Source organism: Urocampus carinirostris, chromosome 5, assembly GCF_059441175.1.
Source record: "Urocampus carinirostris isolate Australia breed hairy pipefish chromosome 5, RoL_Ucar_1.0, whole genome shotgun sequence".
Classification (NCBI taxonomy): Eukaryota; Metazoa; Chordata; class Actinopteri; order Syngnathiformes; family Syngnathidae; genus Urocampus; species Urocampus carinirostris.
In genome coordinates this window covers 40,655,716-40,676,687 of record NC_142353.1, presented here as the reverse complement: position 1 = coordinate 40,676,687, position 20,972 = coordinate 40,655,716, and the positions used below count along the sequence as shown (strand labels likewise).

The window sequence follows — 20,972 nt, the reverse complement described above, 5'->3', positions numbered from 1 at the left end:
CAATTTTTGGATTTTCATAGCCAAAATCACTGAATGTTCACATTACATTATAAATGCAGTATTTGTTATGGTTTTGCTACTTATGTCAGGACCAGAACGGAGAGGGGACCCACTTGCGTTGCGTTGCAGAAGAAAGGAAAGGGTTGCACCCACGATCCGGTAATCGCTGGATGCGGGAAGCAGGTCGCTTTGAACGCGGAAGTGGGACTGAGCGATAGCGGTGTTGGGAACAGAAAAAAAATGGTCATTAGCCGGGGCAGGAGAGCAAAAACGTGGTCGGGATCGGAAACAAGTCGAAAGCCAGGAGAGTAGAGTAGACGTGATCAGCATCAAAAAACGGGTCAAAGCCGGGAAACAGACGGGAGCAAAAACAGGTGGGAGTCAGGGTCGAAAAAGCTTGCCTAGAGTACACTGAGGTTCGCAGACGGACTGACAACAGGTGACGGATAGACGTGGGTTTGAATAGTGACCGGGAGCCAATCAGAGTCCGAGGCAGTTGGCGCCAAAGGAGCGGGCACAGGTGCATCACATCGGTAATCATGACACTTAACGGATTTGCATTGGGTTCTGCATTCTGATTGGCTAAACAGTGTCCCCGCTTATTATTTGACTGTATGGGAATTATTTGTGAAAAATAAAAAGTACAGTACTTTTATTTGTTAAACAGATGGTTAAATCTTTAAAAAAGGTTTGTTCTTTGGTTTGATTGTTTAAAAGATATTTACTTGTATTATAATTGTAAATAAATAATTGTTTCTACGTCAGGGACTTCGCCTATCACAGGTTGATTTTGGAACCTAACCCCCATGATAAACAAGGGATAACTGTATTGTTAATACAATAAGTATGTATCACATTACTGTGCTGAGCGTCTGCAGATGCAGAGTGAGGCACGGAATTCTCTTGCCTCATAGCAGAGGGCTATTGTGAGACCAAGGATTCTGATTTATAACACACCTATTGTCGGGTAGAAAACGACCACTTACATGTGGGAGAGCTAAAAAAATATTGACTAATCATAGAAGGAAATTCAGGCAAAGACTTTTTGAGTTTTCTAGACAACTGCAGTTGGAGAAGGGATCTTTCGACTCTGTTCAAAAACTCCTTCTAAAAACCTTTCCCCTCTGCGCTGTGTTTTATTGAAGTCACAAGGGTGGAATAGTACTGAGACAAAAAAGGAAAAGAAACACCCTCTGACCCTCCCCCTGGGACAGTACCAACACTTTTAAACAAAGACAGGAAAATTCGGAGAAGTTAAAAAGGGCCATACAATCTGATTAGAAACACACACTTTTGAGCAAATACGTTCAAGCCTACTTTACACCTATGCCCAAAACAAAGTTATTGGTATTATTATCAAGCCAACTGAAGGTCAAGCCATCCAGTATTTTTCTAGGTTAAGGTAAGAGAAGAAAACACTTTTTTTTATGCTATGATTTATAATATTTTCTTGATCTCCCAATCAAATGATAAATAAGATGTAGATTCCTTTATTTCTAAATCTGACTGTGCCTCACCAGACATGAACCTCACCACACGTCACTGAAAATAATCAACATTTTCTGCCAATGGGGATAGATTATTTTGCAGCGCAGACGTAAAAAATGGTGATAATGAGAGCCCACCTTGTTTGAAGTTCTCCAAGTTGCGAAACTCCACCAGATTGTTTCCGTAGTAATAGTTGGTGACATAGATCTTTGAGTCTTTGGCTAGCGGGTCCTTCATCCATGCTCCCTCATTGCGGCCGTAACTGTGTTGCTTTTCTGGTTGCTCGATTGATAATAGAGTCCCTTCACAGTGAAGAATTTGACCTGGAAATGGATACATCGAACAATCATAATAGAATAGAATAGAATAGAATAGAATATACCTTTATTGTCATTGTTACAAATGGGCTAACATATTGTGACAACGAAATTGGGCATGACACTCCAGTTTTACACATAGTGAGGGTATGAGCAAGAAGATAAAGGAACAGAGAAGATAATGTTATAAAACAAGGGGAATAAGGCTATAGTTATAATTTACATGGTATTTACACAACAATGTCAGCATGTGGGATGTTACATACAGGGTTGTCGTGATAACGTTGTATCGTAACGGTTGTGCAATATTGCATTTGGTGCAAAGTCATCATGGTGCAAAAATAGTCCGCATATACATTGGTGCAAGCATAGACATCATAGTGCAAAAAAAGGAAATGGTCAGACATTGCAATTTGAGCATTAAACGTAGTGCAGTCGACATGTGCAAGAACAAGACTTGAGTAACATTATTTTCGTATGAGGTAGTGTTGGCACGAGTTTTCAGTTTTTGTGCGGTGTCTGTTGAGCAGTGAACAAACATAGTGCAGACAGCATGTACGTGAGTACCATTTTACATACGTGTGAGGTATTTTTTTTTTTTTTTTTTTTTGCAACAGTTTTCAGTTGTTTGTGCGGTGTCTGTTTAGGGTGGTAATGGCTGTGGGGAAGAAACTGTCTCTGAGTCTGTTCGTTTTTGCTTTGTGTGACCTGTAGCGCTTGCCGGAAGGCAGCAGGTCGAAGAGATGGTGGCCGGGGTGAGAAAAGTCCTTGACGATGTTTTCTGCTCTGCTGAGGTAGCGAGAGCAGGCAATGTCCTCCAGACTGGGCAGAGAGCAGGCGACGATTCTCTGGGCTGTTTTTATGATCCTCTGGAGCTTTTTCCTGTCTGCTGCTGTGCACCCCGCATACCACACCGTGATGCAGTATGTTAGGATGCTCTCCACTGTGGCTTTGTAGAAAGACACCTGCAGCTGCTGTTTTAGGTTATTTTTCCTGAGCAATCTCAGGAAGTGCAGTCGCTGCTGGGCCTACACCTGCAATTCTCATTTGCATCAAATATATAAGGAACCAAAACGTTTAGTGCCATAATGTATAAATGTTTTGGAAGCATTTGCCAAGATGAAAAAAATGTGTTTATCTTGTTTCATTTTAAAATACAATTGTAAAGGCTTTGGGGCTGCTTATCAGTAAGTATCAACCCTCTGGGAATGATTTCAATTTGTTAAATCAACATTAAATGGCAGGGGTGGCTTCGATCAGATCTTTGTCCACAAATTGAGGCAGCCCCCACTTCTTTTTTCGGGCAGCCTTATGTAGCGAGTAGGCTTACTGAAGTAGTGTGGCAAGACTTGCGAGGGATAGACAAACAAACAACAGAGCTTCAAGAGAGCTTCTTCCTTTCAAAAGAAGATGAAGTCCCATCATCACTTTCAAGTCAGAGGGGGATGAAGTGACGTGCACGCCGGAGGGAACACGCTTGCCATGGTGACCAAAATCATGTGATCAATTTACCAGAAAAATTAGGAGTTGAAAAGTTCCAGCAGAGTTTGTGCATCATACATACGTGTTTTTTTGAAAACCAGTATTAAGTTAGCAATCTTCAACTTTTAATTTCTTAACAATGGTAAAAGCTAGAAACATTCTTTTGAGAGTGTCACGAATCAGGACAGGAAACAGGAATAGAGAACCCAATCGCGTAACGTACTCACAGTTTATTAGGGAGAGGAGGAATGCGCGCACACTCGATCTGGGGATCGATGGTCGCAGAAGTGGATTGAAATCCGAACAAAGGAGTTGTCAAAATCAAACAGATCAGGCCCAAAATAAAACAGGATCAAACACAGGCAAATTCACAGGACTAGGCATTTCACACAGACGCTTGCAGACGCTCTGACAACTGACGGCTCAAAGAACCGCGTTTAAGTACTCCCAATGAGCAATTTGTCAACGCGTTTCAGCCGGTGTCCATGGGCGGGGCCAAATGGGCGCCGTGGCAACCATGACAGAACCTGGCGCCACACGGCTGGGACCAATTGGGCGCCATGGCAACCGTGTCAGAGAGAAACGTTTGGCATTCAATGAGTTAATCATTTATTTTTTGGGGTCAATCTGTCACGAGCAGAACAGAAGTAGGACCCAGATGCATAAAGTTACTCGCAAGTTTATTGAAATATAGAGGAAAGGCAGCGCCAGCGATCCGGTGCTCGCTGGACGCGGGAAGCAAGACGCTCACGGGATCGTGTTTCGAATGTGGAAATGGATCTTCCCGAGCGGGAGATCGCAGCGCATTTAGACAGAAAAACAGGTCGTTAGCAGGATGGGGACATCAGAACATGGTGGGGGTTAAAAAAAAGGTCGTTCGCAGGGACGGGAGATCAAAACGTGGTCAGGGTAAAAAAAACAGGTCGTAGCAGGAGACAAACGGGTAAATCAGGCACGGACGAGTGGAAAACGGGTGAAAAAACGGGACAGACGGGAGTCAGAGTCAAAAATGCTTGCCTTGTGAAAACAGGTTTGCTGACGGACTGACAACAGGTGAGTGAAAGGACTGAGCTTAAGTAGGACGGGGAACATATCAGGTAACCAACAACAGCTGGTGCCAAATGAGCGGGCACAGATGAGTGTAATCGGTAATCGTGACACAATCATTTAATTTTTAAAAACTGAGAAAGTCACCTGCTCTGTGGAGATTAGGTCGACTGTTGTTGTTGCTGTTGTCAAGCAAGAGTACGATGGTAGGAGCCGGTCTCTCTGCAGCTGTTGTACTTTGGCTTGTGGCGATGGTAGTGGCCGGTGCGGCGGTATAGGTTGTTGCAATAGCAGGCGTGGTAGTGGTGGGCAACGCAGTGGGTGTGATAACCTGTGCGTCGGTCGGATCCAGGCTTTCAAGAACCATATCAGTTCCACCATCCTCGGACTGGGTTTCAAGGACGTGATGCCGAGTGTATTGTTTTAAGGGGTTATCTGAAAAGAAAACGGTTGGCAGTTATAACGTATTACAAAGTAAAGCTGGTTATTGTTTGTTATTGCTTCAACCATTGCAACCTGGTCATCTGTTTTATATGTATTTTTATTTTGTATTATACTTTGATAATCTTATATTTTATTTTTTATTTTACTGTTTGTTAATGCAACATCCATTGCAGCCTGGTCATCCTGGAAAAAATCAGGGAGCCGGAGACGATCGGGAAGCCAGGGGCAGACAAACAGAATACAGGACGGGTCGGGAACAGATTGGGAGCCAGAGTCAAATAGTGCTTGCCTTGCATGTGCGGAGGTTTGCTGACGGACTGACAAGGAGTGAATGGAAGCGTTTAATTGGAGGGGAACCAATCAGGTACCGAGCGGCAGCTGGCGCCAAACGAGCGGGCACGGGTGAGGGTAATGGGTAATCACGACATTAATGGGAGGAAGCTAATACTATAGAATAAAAATTAAATCAAAATTATTCAGTATTTGTTGGTCTTTAGTACAGCTAAAGTAATGAAACAACAATTTGCATTCCTAAAGGAATTATTTCATGTCAATGAATAAATTTCCCATCCATCTGCTTTTCAGAGAGCTAGTGATTGAGAGCGATAGAGAACCGGCCTGGGAAGAACTGTACACAGCTGGATTTCGACCGCCCAGTCGTGGGCGGCTATAATTTGTGGTGCCGGTATATATATAGAGCACCACAAATTACAGCTTTCTTTGCCACCAAAATAAATAAACACCTCTCTCATCCCATTCAGTACAAAGTGAACATCAGAACGTGAAGGCGGTAGTTATTGCCAGAATGTCGTGTACTGTTACATAATAATGTTTTAATCTATTTCGTGATAAAATGTACGTAATCAATTGTTTGTTTGTTAGGATATCACCTGTTTCAGGTTAGATTTAAAAACAGCATGCGGACATTTAACGATTTAGAGCAGTGTTTCTCCGTAAGTGGGTCGAGACCCAAATTTGGGACCTATTTTCAGTGGTCATTGCTTTAAAATAAATCTAAAAGAAAATGTCTTTAATTGTGGGTCAATTACACTCCGTAACAGTAGATGGCGATAATGCCCTGCAAACTCAAATTGACGCCCACCATTTCACACCACAGAAGAAGTCAGATGAAGTTTACACATGTTGACCATGCACATACACAGATACAGCATAAAAATATGAAGTATGAATTTTATTATATTAAAGACAAAGTCACTGGAGTGAAGTGTTTTGGTGGGGGGTTAAAAGGACAGTGTGTTAAATTTTGCGCCTATGGAGTGGTAGGCAAAAAAAACATCATTCATTAAAAAACAAAACAATACTTATTTGGATATAAGCAAAAGTAAATGAACTATCATTAAAAACGTGCATTTTTGGAGAAAAATAAATATGTTTTTATTTGATGTAACAAATAAAGAAGGAGTTGGCATAATTGCAGGTCATCTACAGATACCACCAAAAACATTATTGTCAATACCAGAACAGAGACAGGACCCACTTGCGTTGCGTTTCTCCAAATGTTTTGTTGGAAGAAAGAGAAAGAGTTGCGCCCATGACGCAAGAAGCAGGTCGCTCTGATACTCGGATTGTGCTCCGATTGTGGAAGTGGATCTTCCGTGGCGTGCGATGGCGGTGTCAGGGACAGAAAACGGGCCAGTGGCAAGTAAAGGAGCAAAAACGTGGTCGGGGTCGGAAGTGAGTCGTAAGCCGGAATAGGAGAGAAGACGTAGTCGGGGACAAAAGAGGTTGAAAGCCGGGACGGGAGAGCAGACGTGGTCAGGATCAAAAACGGGTCGAAGCCGGAAACAGACGGGAGCAAAAAACGGGACAGGTGGGAGTCAGGGTCGAAAGAGGCTTGCCTAGTGTTCACTGAGGTTCCCAGACGGACTGGCAAAAGGGGACGGACAGGACTGGATTCAAATACTGATCCAATAAGAACCCGCGGCAGTTGGCGCCAAAGGAGCGGGCACAGCTGAGTCACATTAGTAATCACACCACAGAAGAAGTGAGATGAAGTTTTCACATGTTGACCATTGCCAAACACAGATAAAGCGTAAAATATATGAAGTATGAATTCCATTATATCAAAGACAAAGTCACTGGAGTGAAGCATTATGGATTTCAATAAAAGGACATTGTGTAAAATTTTCCACCTATGAGTGGTAGCAAAAAAACATAATTCATTAAAAAAACAAAACAAAACTTATTTGGATATAAGCAAAAGTAAATGAACTATCATAAAAACGTGCATTTTTGGAAGAATGTTTTTATTTGATGTAACAAATAAAGAAGGAGTTGGCATAATTGCAGGCCATCTTGCAGCTACAGATACCCAAAAAACATTATGGCCTTTATTTTTTTTAATCTGCCTTTCTTTCTTTTCTTTTTTCATTTTTCTTATTCTTCCCTTCTTTTCTTTTCGCCTTCTTTTATTATTGCTTTTTTCTTTTCTTTTATGTTATTTTCTTTCATTTTGATTGTCAGCCAGCTTGCTGCTAAGGGTAACACCAAAATATTGTGAAAGGCAAAGAATTAAGAAGCTAAATATTGCAGTTTGGTTACTTTGAGTCTCTGTAGTTTGTATTCTTCCTGTCACAACCAGAAAGGAATCAGGACCCAAATGCACATTGTTAACCACAAGTTTATTGATAGAAAGAGGAAGGGAAGCGCCCGCGATCCGGTGCTCGCTGGACGCGGGAATCAAGCGGGATAGTGATCCGAATACCAAAGTGGATCTTCCGTTGTGGGAGATGGCGGTGTTAAGGACGGAAAAACAGGTCGATAGCCGGGACAGGAGAGCAAAAACGTGGTCGGGACCATAATCGGGTTGTAAGCCGGGACGGGAGAGCAAACGTGGTCGGGGTCAAAAACAGGTTGAAGCTGAAGACAAACGGGGAGATCAGGAATGGACGGGTGGAAAAACAGGTGCAAAAAGCGGGACCGACAGGAGTCAGAATCGAAATGCTTGTCTTATAGAAACAGAGGTTTGCTGACAGACTGACAACAGGACAGTGAAAGGACTGGGCTTAAAAAGGACAGGGAACCAATCAGATAGGTCGCAGCTTTTGGCTCTGAATGAGCAGGCACAGGTGATCCAAATCAGTCATCATGACACTTCCATGTTCCTTGTAGTCCTTGTTTTCAATTGTACTACACAAAAAAAAAAGCATCATCTAGTGGTCAAATATTATACACTGTCCCTTTCTAAAAGCAAACTTAAAAAAAAAAAGGGAATGTCATGAATTGAAGTCGTTTTGGTTTTGCCCGTCATTTCTTTTAATTAATGTGTATATATTCTACTATTTCTGCGATTGGCTGGCAACCAGTTCAGGGTGTCCCCTGCCCACTGCCCGATGATTGCTGGGATCGGCTCCAGCACCCCCGCGACCCTACTGAGGATAAGCGGTGCAGCTAATGAGATGAGATGAGATTCTACTATTTCTGGTTAAACTCTGTAACCTTGTCATTCAGTAAATTTGAGAAGTCGGTTTTTTTTCTGATTTTGGCCGCGGCTGACAATTAGGGTGGGTGACTTGGTCCTCAAGTCAGAGGAGTTGAGAATAAGTGATTTAGAATGTCAGTTTTACAACAATATTGATTTATATGGGATCTGTAAACAACCTTCAACAACGCCCATGAAATCTTGAAGCCCAGATTCTGCGGTGACAATTGTGGTCGCCAACAGACAGCTCAGAAAACTCTCCTCCTCAGAAACGGGAGTCAGAAATAGACTATGAGGGATTCTTCTAAAAGAGCGTTAGGCTTTTGTCGGGGATTAAGTATATGCCGCCAGCGTTTTCACTTATTGGACAGGGATGGCTGAACACTTTGAGCTTCACATACATGCCCTCGTGTGCGTGTGCCCTGTGCAAACGCAGCATACCTATTCACTCGACTAGACTTAAAGAGGATTGGAAGGAGTCGGCAAATGTTTGCTCTGCAATGATCAAGGTTGGGGAGTAACGGAATGCATGTAACCCCTGATTAAGATACAAAAATAATGTAATTGTATTCGAGTCAAGTCATAGTTGTTTGTACAGTGTAGCCCTTAATCACAAAGAGTGTCAAATGGCTACACAGACTATTGCAAACTTCAGACTGTTATGGCACCATCCCCCGATCTAAAACCTACATGAAGGCAAGGAAAAACTCAAAACCTCAGTCATGTCATCTCATCTCATTAGCTACACCGCTTATCCTCAGTAGGGTTGCGGGGGTGCTGGAGCCCAACCTAGCAATCATCGGGCAGTGGGCAGGGGACACCCTGAACTGGTTGCCAGCCAATCGCAGGGCACACGGGGACAGACAACTCACTCGCCCATTCACACCTAGGGACAATTTGGACCGGCCAATTTACCTGAAATGAATGAAATGCATGTTTTTGGAATGTGGGAGGAAACCGGAGTGCCCGGAGGAAACCCACACAAGAACGGGGAAAACATACAAACTCCGCACAGGAAGTCTGGAGCTGGATTTGAACCCACGCAGGAGGTTCCCAAAACATGAACTGTGCCGCACATGCGCTAACCACTGCGCCGCCGTGCTGCCAGTCATGTCATGTCATGTTTATTTGAATAGCCCTTAATCACAAGGAGTCTCAAAGAACTGCATAGATTATTGCAAACTACATTCTATTATTACACCATCCCCTGATCTAAAACCTACATAAGGGCAAGGAAAAACTCCAAAACCTCAAGTCAAGTCATGTTGATTTGTGACACCCTTAATCACAAGGAGTGTCTAAGGGCTGCACAGACCACAGAGTATTACAAACTACAGACTATTATAACACCATCCCCTGATCTAAAACCTACATGAGGGCAAGGAAAAACTCAAAAACCCCAAGTCAAATCAAGTTTATTTGTGACGCCCTAATCAAAAGGAGTCTCATAGGGCTGCAAAAGCCAAAGACTATTGCAAACTACAGACTATTATTACACCATCCCCTGATCTAAAGCCTACATGAGGGCAAGGAAAAACTCAAAAATCTTAACGGGAAAAATGAAGAAACCTTGAGAAGGGAATACCCCTTCCAGGATGACCAGGCTGCAACTGATTCTGTTACAGTTATATAAAAGATAGGTAATCAAATTACAGATACATTTTTGTCAGAACCCGAACAGATGGTGGACCCAGACGCGTTTACGTTTTCACACAGGCTCTATTTTACGGGAACAGGGCAGTAATGCGCGGGCACACAAACGCCAGCGATTGAAAGATCAAAAGTAGAGTTTTATGAAGAATGTGTTTACATATTTAGTGAGATCGAAACGCGACAGGGAAGACGGGATCGATACCATATACACGAGCAAGATACCGGACAATGCAGGACAGAGAATCGATGCCAGATACTGGATAGCGGACAGGACGGGACAGACGGGATCGATACTGGATACTGAAGCAAGATACCAGACAGGAAAAGACAGACGGGATCGATACCGGATACAGGAGACTGGAGCAAGATACCGGACAGGACGAGACAGACGGGATCGATACCAGATACTGGAGACTGGAGCAAGATACCAGAGAGGACGAGACAGACGGGATCAATACCGGATACTGGAGATTTGAGCAAGATACCGGACAAAACGAGACTGGCGGGATCGATACCGAAAACTGGAGAGTGGAGCAAGATACCGGACAGGACAAGACAGACGGGATTGATACTGGAGACTGGAGCTAGATACCGGACAGGACAAGACTGGCAGGATCGATACCGGATACTGGATACACGAGCAGGATACCGGATAGAGTCAAAATACAAGTCTTGCAAGAGCAGAGGTTCATTGACGGACTGACAAGGAGTGAATTTGAGCACTGAGTTTAAATAGGAGGGAAGCCAATCAGGCAACGAGCAGCAGCTGGCGCCAAACGGGCGGGCCCAAGTGAGGGCAATGGGCGACCGTGACATATTTGTTATTGCAAAAAAACCCATCTAGTGTTAAATGTTCGGAAAAGAAAACATAGTTTTGAACACTAATAGCACATGCCAAAAAGGATTCTCATAGCTTGTGACTAACATGCCTCAGTGCCGGAATTAAATAGTAACAACTGTTCTGAGTTCATATTTGTACCGTCAACTTCCCGATTAAGTACGTTTTTGGTCCTTTACTTATTAATCAAATTAATTTGATATATCGGTCAGCTCTAGCCCTAAACACGGATCATTGACGTTAACAACTCCAAAAAAGTACTTTGACTGACATGCCACGGAATTACGCAAACGAAGATTTTAATTGCATCAGGGTCTCAGATCCCGATCCAAGAAAGAATCAAGTGGGGTCAAAAGAAATTGCTGAAAAAACTCATTTGGATCGTTTTCAACTCACGCGGTGGATCATGTTCAGATGATCGCACACGGGTAGGCGAGAAAAAGTCTAAGTCAACCGGCGGGATGTTTGCTTTAGGTCTGCGGAGTTTGTTTTCAATGAGCTGTACGAGGCTGGGTGGGGACAAGTGAGGTGAACGTTAAAAAAAAATGAAAATTCTCACCTCCTCTGATCTCATCCTCGTCGCTCCTGGAGGCCTTGTAGTAAGTGATGCCTCTTATCACACCGGGCTGGTGGCCAAGCACCTTGGCTTTGGCTGTAGGATCCGGCTTGAGGGGCTTCACGGGTTTCGAGACCTCCTTCTTGGGCTTGATGACTTTTTCTTTGGGTTTGGGAGGTGGCTTAGACAACAGGGGCTTTTTGTTGGGTGACTTCATGATGTTCTTGGTCTTGGTTTCATCGTTATTATGCTGCAAATATAATAATAATATAAGGCATGCTTCAAGTGTCATGATTACCGACATGCATCACTCTGATTGGCTCCCTGTCCCTATTCAAACCCACTCCTGTCTGTCCCCTTTTGTCAGTCTGTCTGCAAACCTCAGTTAACACTAGGCAAGCCTCTTTTTGACCCTGACCACCTGTTTTTGCTCCCGTCTGTTCCCCGGCTTTCGACCTCTTTTTGGCCCCGACCACGTCTACTCTCCTTTCCTGACTCACGACTCCCTTACGATCCCCGACTACGTTTTTTTTCCCCCAGCAACTGAACCTTTTTTCTGTTTCCGACACCGCCATGGCTCGCCACGGAAGATCCACTTCCGCGTTCAGAGCGACCTTCTTCCCGCGTCCAGCTATCACCGGATCGTGGGCACAAACCTTTCTCTTTCTTCCAATAAAACATGTGAGAAACGCAACGCAAGTGGGTCCTGTTTCCGTTCTGGTCCTGACATCAAGGAGTCACTGCACCATGCTTCACATTTACTGTCAGGTCCTGCAAGGCCTTTTCTGCTGGCCTAAAAAAGCGGGCAGCACGGCGGCGCAGTGGTTAGCGCGTGTGCGGCACAGTTCTGAGATCGTGGAACCTCCTGAGTGGGTTCAAATCCAGCTCCCGGCCTTACTGTGCGGAGTTTGTATGTTCTCCCCGTGCTTGCGTGGGTTTCCTCCGGGCACTCCGGTTTCCTCCCACATTCCAAAAACATACATTTCAGGTGAATTGGCCGGTCCAAATTGTCCCTAGGTGTGACTGAGCGAGTGAGTTGTCTGTCCCCGTGTGCCCTGCGATTGGCTGGCAACCAGTCCAGGGTGTCCCCTGCCCACTGCCCGATGATTGCTGGGATGGGCTCCAGCATCCCCGCGACCCTACTGAGGATAAGCGGTGCAGCTGATGAGATGAGATGAGATATATATATAGCATGTCCATCACTATTTACTAAATAATTTCAAATTGTCAGTTTCCTTCAATTGCTTTTCTCCTGGTTTCGCTGCTTCCAATGATATTTCAGCCATTACCTGTCGCCAGAAATCTACATCGTGTCCACTGCTTCTGACATTTTCAGGCCTAAATCGAATCAAAACTTATGCCAGAAATACGACAGGACAGGCTCGACTTTCAGCGTTAGCTTCGATGGCGATATAAAAGAACTTCTTGATGGAACTGAAACGCACGGATGAATTGTTCGACTGAGTAGTTGAAATCTTATTGAGGAAAAAAAGGAGAGTGGACGGATTTTTTGTGAGTAAAATGGCGCCATATTTCTAATATAATTATTATGAAGTACTTATTGATGCTTTTTGATATATGTTGCAAATGAATATCTCTAGTGTTGAATTGACTCAGGTGTAGGACCACTAAAGGCCTAGGTGTAAAATGCACGGCCCGCCACTGCATGTACTTGAACTCTTGTCCTGATGCATTTACAACTTGTAAATATTTTTGCCTATTTATCTTAACATTCATTTTTATCTAACTTTTCTCTTTAATGTTTTGTATTTTACGCTTATCCTGGAGTCCCACGATTAATTGTCACGGTTGCCATGCGGCCCAAATGGCCCCGCCCGTGTGGCGCCAGCTGTGGCTCATTGACAGATTGGCTTCCCTTCTATTTAAGCTCAGTGCTCTCACTCACTCTTTGTCAGTCCGTCAACAAACCTCTGCCCCGCAAGACGTGGGTTTCTACGCTGTCCGGTTCCCTGCCTGTGTTTCCTGTCCGGTATTGTTCCCGTCTATTTTGTCCTGTTTAATATCGATCTCCAGTTTCTTTCCTGTCTAGTTTGTCCCGTTTAATATCCAGTTTTGATATCAATCCTGTCTGTCCCGTTCTTTCTAGTATCGACCCCCTCTGTCCGATATTGGCTCGTGCAATTGGTATCGATCTCGTCGGCCTCTGGCTTCCTGTCATTCCACGTCAGACTGCTGCCTTACGTCTTCCGCCCTACGATCGCCGAATCACTGGCGTTTGGGTTAACATGTATGACTGCCCCATTTCCCGTAAGATAAAAGCTTGTGTGAGAAACGTCACGCATTTGGGTTCTCCTCCTGTTCCAGTTCTTGACACTCATAATAAGTATTATTTCCACTGTTTACTGATAAACCGGTGTAAAAAGAATATAGTATTATGGTAAAACTAAAACTTATTATTATCTGCCGTTGGAAAAATAATTCTTTTTTTGCAGTGTCAAGCTAGAACTACAATGTAAGTATTGAGGTAAGTAGATTTTCTAGATGAATTTATAGTCCAAAAAGACCACCGTGTTTAAACATTTGAAACAGTCATTGGAAAAACACATTCTGGGACTTTTAGTAACCAATCTTGGTGTTCTTTCTGCAACCTTTACCTTGGTGTCCGAAGAGTCTTTCTGAAGCAGCTGCATACTGAGACCTGAGATCTCTTTCTTGATACTCATCATAACGTTAGAATAATTTTCATATCTCTTGAATTGGTTGGTCAGGCTTGTCATGCTGTCGCGGACAAACTCGTTTTCCCTTGTCAGATTTGTCTTGATGGTCTGCAAAATAGGGTTGTAAAACTCATTGATAAACCTGGAGAAAAAATATTGATACTGTGATTTCACTTTAAAAACAAAAGGGTTGTTTACCTCCTCCAAGGTGTTCATCTGTGACACCACCTTGTTGATATATGAGTGAACTTTCATGAGATCCATGCTGTAAAGGGTTCCCTCGAGGAGGTCCACCATGGATTGGAGCTAATTGGAAGTCCCATAAAAAGCAGAAAAATCACTCATTTTATGGACTCTCTTCTTCATCTCTTAAGAGCACTAACGACTTAGCTTTGCTGACGAATATTGACATTGCAGTAAAATAAGGAGAGGGGTTTATTTAAGAGCCCATTGAGTTTCATTGAGCTAACATTTTGTTGATTTGGGTCAAGAAGATAGTTTCAGATCGTTTTTCAAGGAATGCACTTGTCTTTAAAATACCCCATTCCTCCGACATAATGTGTTCTACCCCGAACAGCTTTAGTAAAAGTAAGATAAAAGCAAATCGGGGCGGTGGTAAAAAAAAATTATAATGTCATGGTTGCCATGGCGCCCAATTGGCCCCGCCCGTGTGGCGCCAGCTGCGGCTCACTGACAGATTGGCTCTCCGTCTATTTAAGCTCAGTGCTCTCACTCTTCGCTTGTCGGTCCGTCAACGAACCTCTGCCCCGCACGACGTGGGTTTTGACTCGGTCCTGTTTCCTGTTGGCATTTTCTGTCTGGTATTGTTCCCGTTTATTTTTGTCCTGTTTAATATTGTTTTTCAGTTTCGTTCCCGTCTAGTTTGTCCTGTTTTATTTCGATATCCTGTTTCATTATCTTTCCTGTCCGTCCCGTCCGGTATCGATCCCATCTGTCCGATATCTACCTGGGCAATTACTGTAGTATCAATCTCGTCGGCCTCTGCCTTCCTATCATTTCACGCCAGACTGCTGCCTAACGTGCATGACTCCCCATTTCCCGCAAAATAAAAGGCTTGTGTGAGAAACTTCACGCGTTTGGGTCCTGATTCAAGTTCTGGTTCATGACAGATAAGGTCTCTTTGAAATCAGTTTGGAATTGTAAACACATACTTAATAAAAAAATATATTCTACTTTCGACTTTTTAAGGCCACCTAGAACAATGCACTCCACCTTTAGTATAGTTTGTGATTCATTTGTTAATCAATAGTTGATTAGTTACTTTCCTAGTTGATTATCCTGTTATCACCCAGGTTGGTACAACTCTAAAAACTACAAATATATATTTTTCTGGATAATAACAACTACAACGCCTAGCTTAATATGTTTAATATTTATATTTCTGCTTTCCTATTTAATTTTAAAGTTAATGTCTAAAACTTCAAAGTATTTTACTTGCTGACGCTATCTTCTGTTGTGCGTGCAAGTATGTGAAACTCATACATTTTCATTTTTGGGGGTTTGGTTTCATGTTTGAACTGCATTCGAAACATTACTTTTCTTACTTTCACCATTTTCGTCCTGCGATACAAGAAAACAGCGACCACATGCGTTAAATCACCCTACCCCCCCTTCTCTGTGGCCGGAATACTTATATGAAAAGTAAGATAAAAGCAGATAGGCATGGTGGGTATTTTTTATAAAGGCTCTTTGAACTCAGTATGGCAATGTTAGCACAAACTTAACAGAAAAAATGGTTTTATGTATTCAGGTATTTATTTATTCATTTGATATTTTTAATTTTGAATATTTATAAGGACACCTCCTCATCTTAATAGACTCACCTTCAATAACTCAGGCGCTTGTTTCTTTAGCTTCTCCATCTTCCACTCGTTCTCGCAGGGGTTGAGGGAGGACGGTGGAGCGGTGCAGGAACATTTGCAGTCTGATCCCGAGCTAACGGTTTCCACGGTGTAGAAATCCTCCACGCGAACACTGCCGGTCCGCAGACGAAGGCAGGCATCCCTGCTCAGAGGTCGCATGATGCATTTACAGCGGCAGTCGGAGCCCTCCGATACCATACGGACGGGTTCTGTCTCGCCAAATATCTGAGAAGGAAATTATTAGATTGGTGAATAACATATCGTAAATTCCGGACTATAATACTATAATACACACATATTATTATTATTATTAATACCAGTGGAATATGTGTGCCAAGAAAGACTGCAACCTTTAAGTTTAAGCATCCATTGTCTGTTAAGTTAAGATATGTTCCGATAATAAGGAAGACGCCCTTGATGGCGAAGGTTATGAGGAGGAAGTTGAGGACGATCTTCCATGAATTTCACAACTACGGGATGCTTTTTTTTAACAGGCACGTTTGATACATTGCAAGAGTGATCCTACTAGCGTGTTGGTACCTTTCAAAGGCACAGGGTTTGGGATGAAAGTTATATTATTATTACTAAAGCTTTGAAAACTCTCTCGGTGTACCGTCTTTCTTCGTAAATATGTGTAACCATGTATAATATGTATTTGCAACTGTATATTTTTGTAATGTATTTATTTTAGAGATTTATTCTGTTATGTGTTCTACGGACGAATCTAAAAGAAGGGGCGGAACACACGCGGGCTGATGGGAATTGGGGTAAAGCTGAGTTACGGGTAGATCTGTCTGTTGTCGCAGCGGACAATAATGGATATATATTTTTCCCACCCTTAACTTTGGAAATATACATTTTGTTTCCTTGGATTACTTTCAACTGGACCCGGACAAATCTGCATCATACGTTAATTACGGGTATCATTTTCTATGATGCCAATTGCGGCTTTAGAATTGTGTACTATAAATGGAGTTATAACTGTGGAACAAACAGCCTGGTCTGAGTAAAACTTGTGATTGTGTCACAAGTATTAATGCGGGCGCACGTGCCTTATTCATGGGCGCGGCTTGTATAAGTATAAAAGTGGTAAATAACCTAAAAATTGGTGGGTGCGGCTTATAATAAGGTGCGCTCTATAGTCCGTAATTTACGGTATAAGGAACTTGCAGGCATGAGAATGGGTCAGGGCTTAAAAGTTGAGAAGGGTGTGGAGGGTGACATCGTATTTACATACATGAGGAAACCAGAAAATGTATGCCTATCCAATTTTGCTTACATCGGCGCATTTCAAAAAGACGAATCTCTATTTTTGGCACATTACAATCAGCCAAAAACAAAAACAAAAACAAAAACCCAAAGATTGAGATAAGTATAAAGAATAAGAATAAATAAACATGCCGACATTTAAAAGTCATTTTTTAAAAATAATTTTGTCTATCAATAAGTCATGTAATTAAATTAGTTTTCTACAGCTCAGAATTAACAGCAGCACGGCGGGGCAGTGGTTAGCGCATGTGCGGCACAGTTCATGTCTTGGGAACCTCCTAGGTGGGTTCATGTCCAGCTCCAAACTTCCTTTGCGGAGTTTGTATGTTCTCCCCGTGCTTGGTGGGTTTCCTCCGGGCACTCCGGTTTACTCCCACATTCCAAAAACATGCATTTCAGGTGAATTGGCCGGTCCAAATTGTCCCTAGGTGTGAATGAGCGAGTGAGTTGTCTGTCCCCGTGTGCCCTGCGATTGGCTGGCAACCAGTTCAGGGTGTCCTCTGCCCACTGCCCGATGATTGCTGGGATGGGCTCCAGCACCCCCGCGACCCTACTGAGGATAAGCGGTGTAGCTAATGAGAATGAGAATTAAAGCAAAGTAATTGATTATGTTACTTTTTAAAATCCTAAATTTAATAATATACATTGAAGAACTCAAAATGCAATATGGCTAGTAAAAAAGTTATTCTTTTTAGATTAAATTTGATAAATATCTTGATGAATAAAATGAATAGCCAGCTGTTTGAATGTTGGAGACTCTGGGAACAAGGAAGTCACCAAATCACCACATTTTCATTAGTAGTACCGGTACTTTCCTTTTTTTTACTATTTAGTACATATGTATAAAGTACATATTATGAGGGTGCGCTATTCGAGGTGTCCTTAAAAACTTCAAAGTTGCAAATTTTCTCCATTAAGTATGTGTCAACAATGCCTAACTGTGTTCAAAGAGCCCTTAAACTTTATTTTCCACTGCGCCTATCTGCTTTTATTTTACTTTTATCAGAGCTATTTGGGGCGGAACATTTTTGGTCTGAGTAATAAGGGATGAGGAGAGTGACGTCATGCTTTACTCCCAGGTTTTTTTTGAATTTCTATTTTTCAGTGTAGCATGAAAATGGTGAAAGTAAGAAAAGGCCAACCTAGACCACCGAGAGGTAAAAAAGAGTTTCCTCAAGTGCGCATCTAAGAAAGGCACATGCTTGCACATGCATCATGAATGAGCTGACTGAAGCTGGGATAATGACTTTAAGCTAGGAGACGGCGGCAGAGAGTAACAAAGTTCCAATTTCCTTTTAGCTCCTTGAACATTTCGTTTGGCCGGACGGATAAAGACGCCTGACGAGTCACAGATGGCCCGCGGGCCGTAGTTTGCACACCCTGACTTACTTATATTGTACACTTAAAGTGACAGCGTCCGATAATACAACAAATATGGGTTTTTAAATATCAGAATACACCCAAAATACAGGAATATTGAGCAAATGGATGTTTTCTGCTCTTGTTTTATCCAAACATTTGAAAAGGAAGGGCAGTCTGAGCACAGAAAGTAGAGTAGGGGGCCCAGTGATTGGTGGTGTTTGAACCTCATTAGTGAAGGAATGCCAGCAGAGTGGATGGCAAAGTTTTCCTGCACAAACACTGAGGAGGAGGGGGGATGTCTGAAGCAGAGCAGACCCTCGTGTGCAAAACCAGACCCAACTTGACCCATGTCAAGTGAAAACACAGCAGGTTGACAAATGCTACAACCACATGAAAACAGACCGGATTAGCAGATTACGAACCGTTAGCAGAGACGAGCAAGAACTTCATAGTTAAATTTTCCAGATTGTTGGGAACATTATACATACCAAACCTTTCTGATGGGTTAAAAAAATTGCAGCCAAAGTGTCTCCCTCCTGGGTAGATATTACTCTCGCATCTGTTCTCCACTACTTTTGACTGCCTTCATCGTTACTAAAATCTTTGAAATTTGGCATCAGATTTTTGTTTCATTTTGCGGTCTTGTTTTACGAGATATAATGACAGTAGAGAAGGGCTAATACTGAAACCAGGTATTGGTTTTGATACCAACCACTATCGAGGTATTGGTACTTGTGGTGGCTGAGACAGTATTACATGTCACCAAACGGTTGTTTGATAATCCTTACCAACATATTAAAGCCAGGGTTGGGTAGGGTTACTTTAACTTGATTACTTTTAATTACTTTTGGATTACTCCAAAACCAAATACGCTAATAAAAGACAAAAGAAACTAAATATGAATTAAATGACTAAATTTTGTGCAGGCTTGGGGAGTAACGGAATAAATGGAACGGCAAAAATGATGTTGGCAAGCTGTTTGGATTTATTTTCATTTTGTTTCTGTCGCATTTTATGTTAGTTTTGCCGGGGATCAAGGAGATCAAAGCCAGGAGAGAAAGCTTACCACGTGTTGTGAGTCATAATTTTATTCATATTTAGTTTCCTTTGTCTTTTATTAGCATATTTGGTATTGGAGTAATCCAAAAGTAATTGAAAGTAATCAAGTTAAAGTAACCCTACCTAACCCTGATTAAAGCACAGGTAGGCAAAACTGGCCCTCACGGTCTGCATGTCTTGCAAGTTGTTGGAAGATTCTCTTCTCCAACTCAGATAAAACATATTATCAGCTTGTTAGCAAGCTGTGCAAGAGTTTGATAACAATCTTGGTCATTTGTCAGGACCAGAACGGAAACGGGACCCAAATACGTGACGTTTACCACAAGTTTTATTGATAGGAAGAGGAAGGGCGGTGCCCACGATCTGGTGTTCGCTGGACGCGGGAAGCAAGTCGCTCTCGGATTCGGACTGGGATCCGAACTCGGAAGTGGATCTTAGCAAGCGATGGCGGTTTTAGGGACGGAAAAACTGGTCGGTAGCCGGGTTTGGGGAAGTAAGGCGTGGTCGGGGTCGGAAACGAGTCGTAAGCCAGGACGGGAGAGTAGACATAGTCTGGGACAAAAAGAGGTCATAAGCCGGGACAGGAGAACAGACGTGGTCAGGAGCAAAACAGGTCGTAGCCAGAGACAGGAGCAAAAACGGGACACATGGAAGTCAGGATCGAAAAAGGATTGCCTAGTATACACTGAGGTTCGCAGATGGGCTGACAACGGGACAGACAGGACTGGGTTGAAATAGTGACAGGGAGCCAATCAGAACCTGCGGCGGTTGGCGCCAAATGAGCAGGCACAGGTGAGTCACATCAATAATCATGACATAATTAGAATGATCTTTATTGGAGCAAAGAAACTCAAAAAATTTGCAGGACATGTGGGATTCGATAACTAGGCTTACCCCCTCTGGTTTAGAGGGATAGTACATTTAAGTAAAAGCGATGTTAAGGAAATTTTATCCTAGAACTTAAACGACATTTTTGAAGCGAAGTGTATTATCTGATATTTCTATCCAGGACTAATAAATTGTTGAGTACAGTATCATATTGGCCTGAACAAGATCCTTATTACAAATGGAATCTTTCTCTGTGAACTTGAGAACTATTTAGGGAATTAGAACACATTTGACCCATACTCTTTTAGCTACTTTTGTCAGGACCAGAACGGAAACAGTACCCAATTGCGTTACGTTTACCATAAGTTTTACTGAAAAAAAGAGGAAGGGCAGCGCCCACGATCCGGTGTTCGCTGGACGCAGGAAGCAAGTCCCTCTCACACTCGGACTGGGATCCGAACACGGAAGTGGATCTTGGCAAGAGATGGCGGTTCAGGGACGGAAAAACTGGTCAGTAGCCGGGACTGGGAAAGCAAGGCGTGTTCGGGGTCGTAAATTATTCATAAGCCAGGAGGGGAGAGTAAGCGTAGTTGGAATCAAAAATGGGTCGTAGCCGGAGACAAAAG

General features: G+C 42.9%; 1 protein-coding gene across 1 annotated transcript in view; it reads right to left on the bottom strand.

The window, feature by feature from the left end:
- The window catches only part of olfml2a (olfactomedin-like 2A), a 41,444-nt gene that overhangs the window by 3,721 nt on the left and 16,751 nt on the right, over positions 1 to 20,972 (bottom strand). Inside the window, exons 2-7 of the mRNA XM_088335223.1 lie at positions 15,790 to 16,053; positions 14,144 to 14,251; positions 13,883 to 14,053; positions 11,271 to 11,517; positions 4,482 to 4,769; positions 1,626 to 1,811 (exon numbers count right to left, since the gene is read on the bottom strand). Coding sequence (XP_088191349.1) covers positions 1,626 to 1,811; positions 4,482 to 4,769; positions 11,271 to 11,517; positions 13,883 to 14,053; positions 14,144 to 14,251; positions 15,790 to 16,053 — 1,264 coding nt within the window. The remainder of the gene's footprint in view (positions 1 to 1,625; positions 1,812 to 4,481; positions 4,770 to 11,270; positions 11,518 to 13,882; positions 14,054 to 14,143; positions 14,252 to 15,789; positions 16,054 to 20,972) is intronic.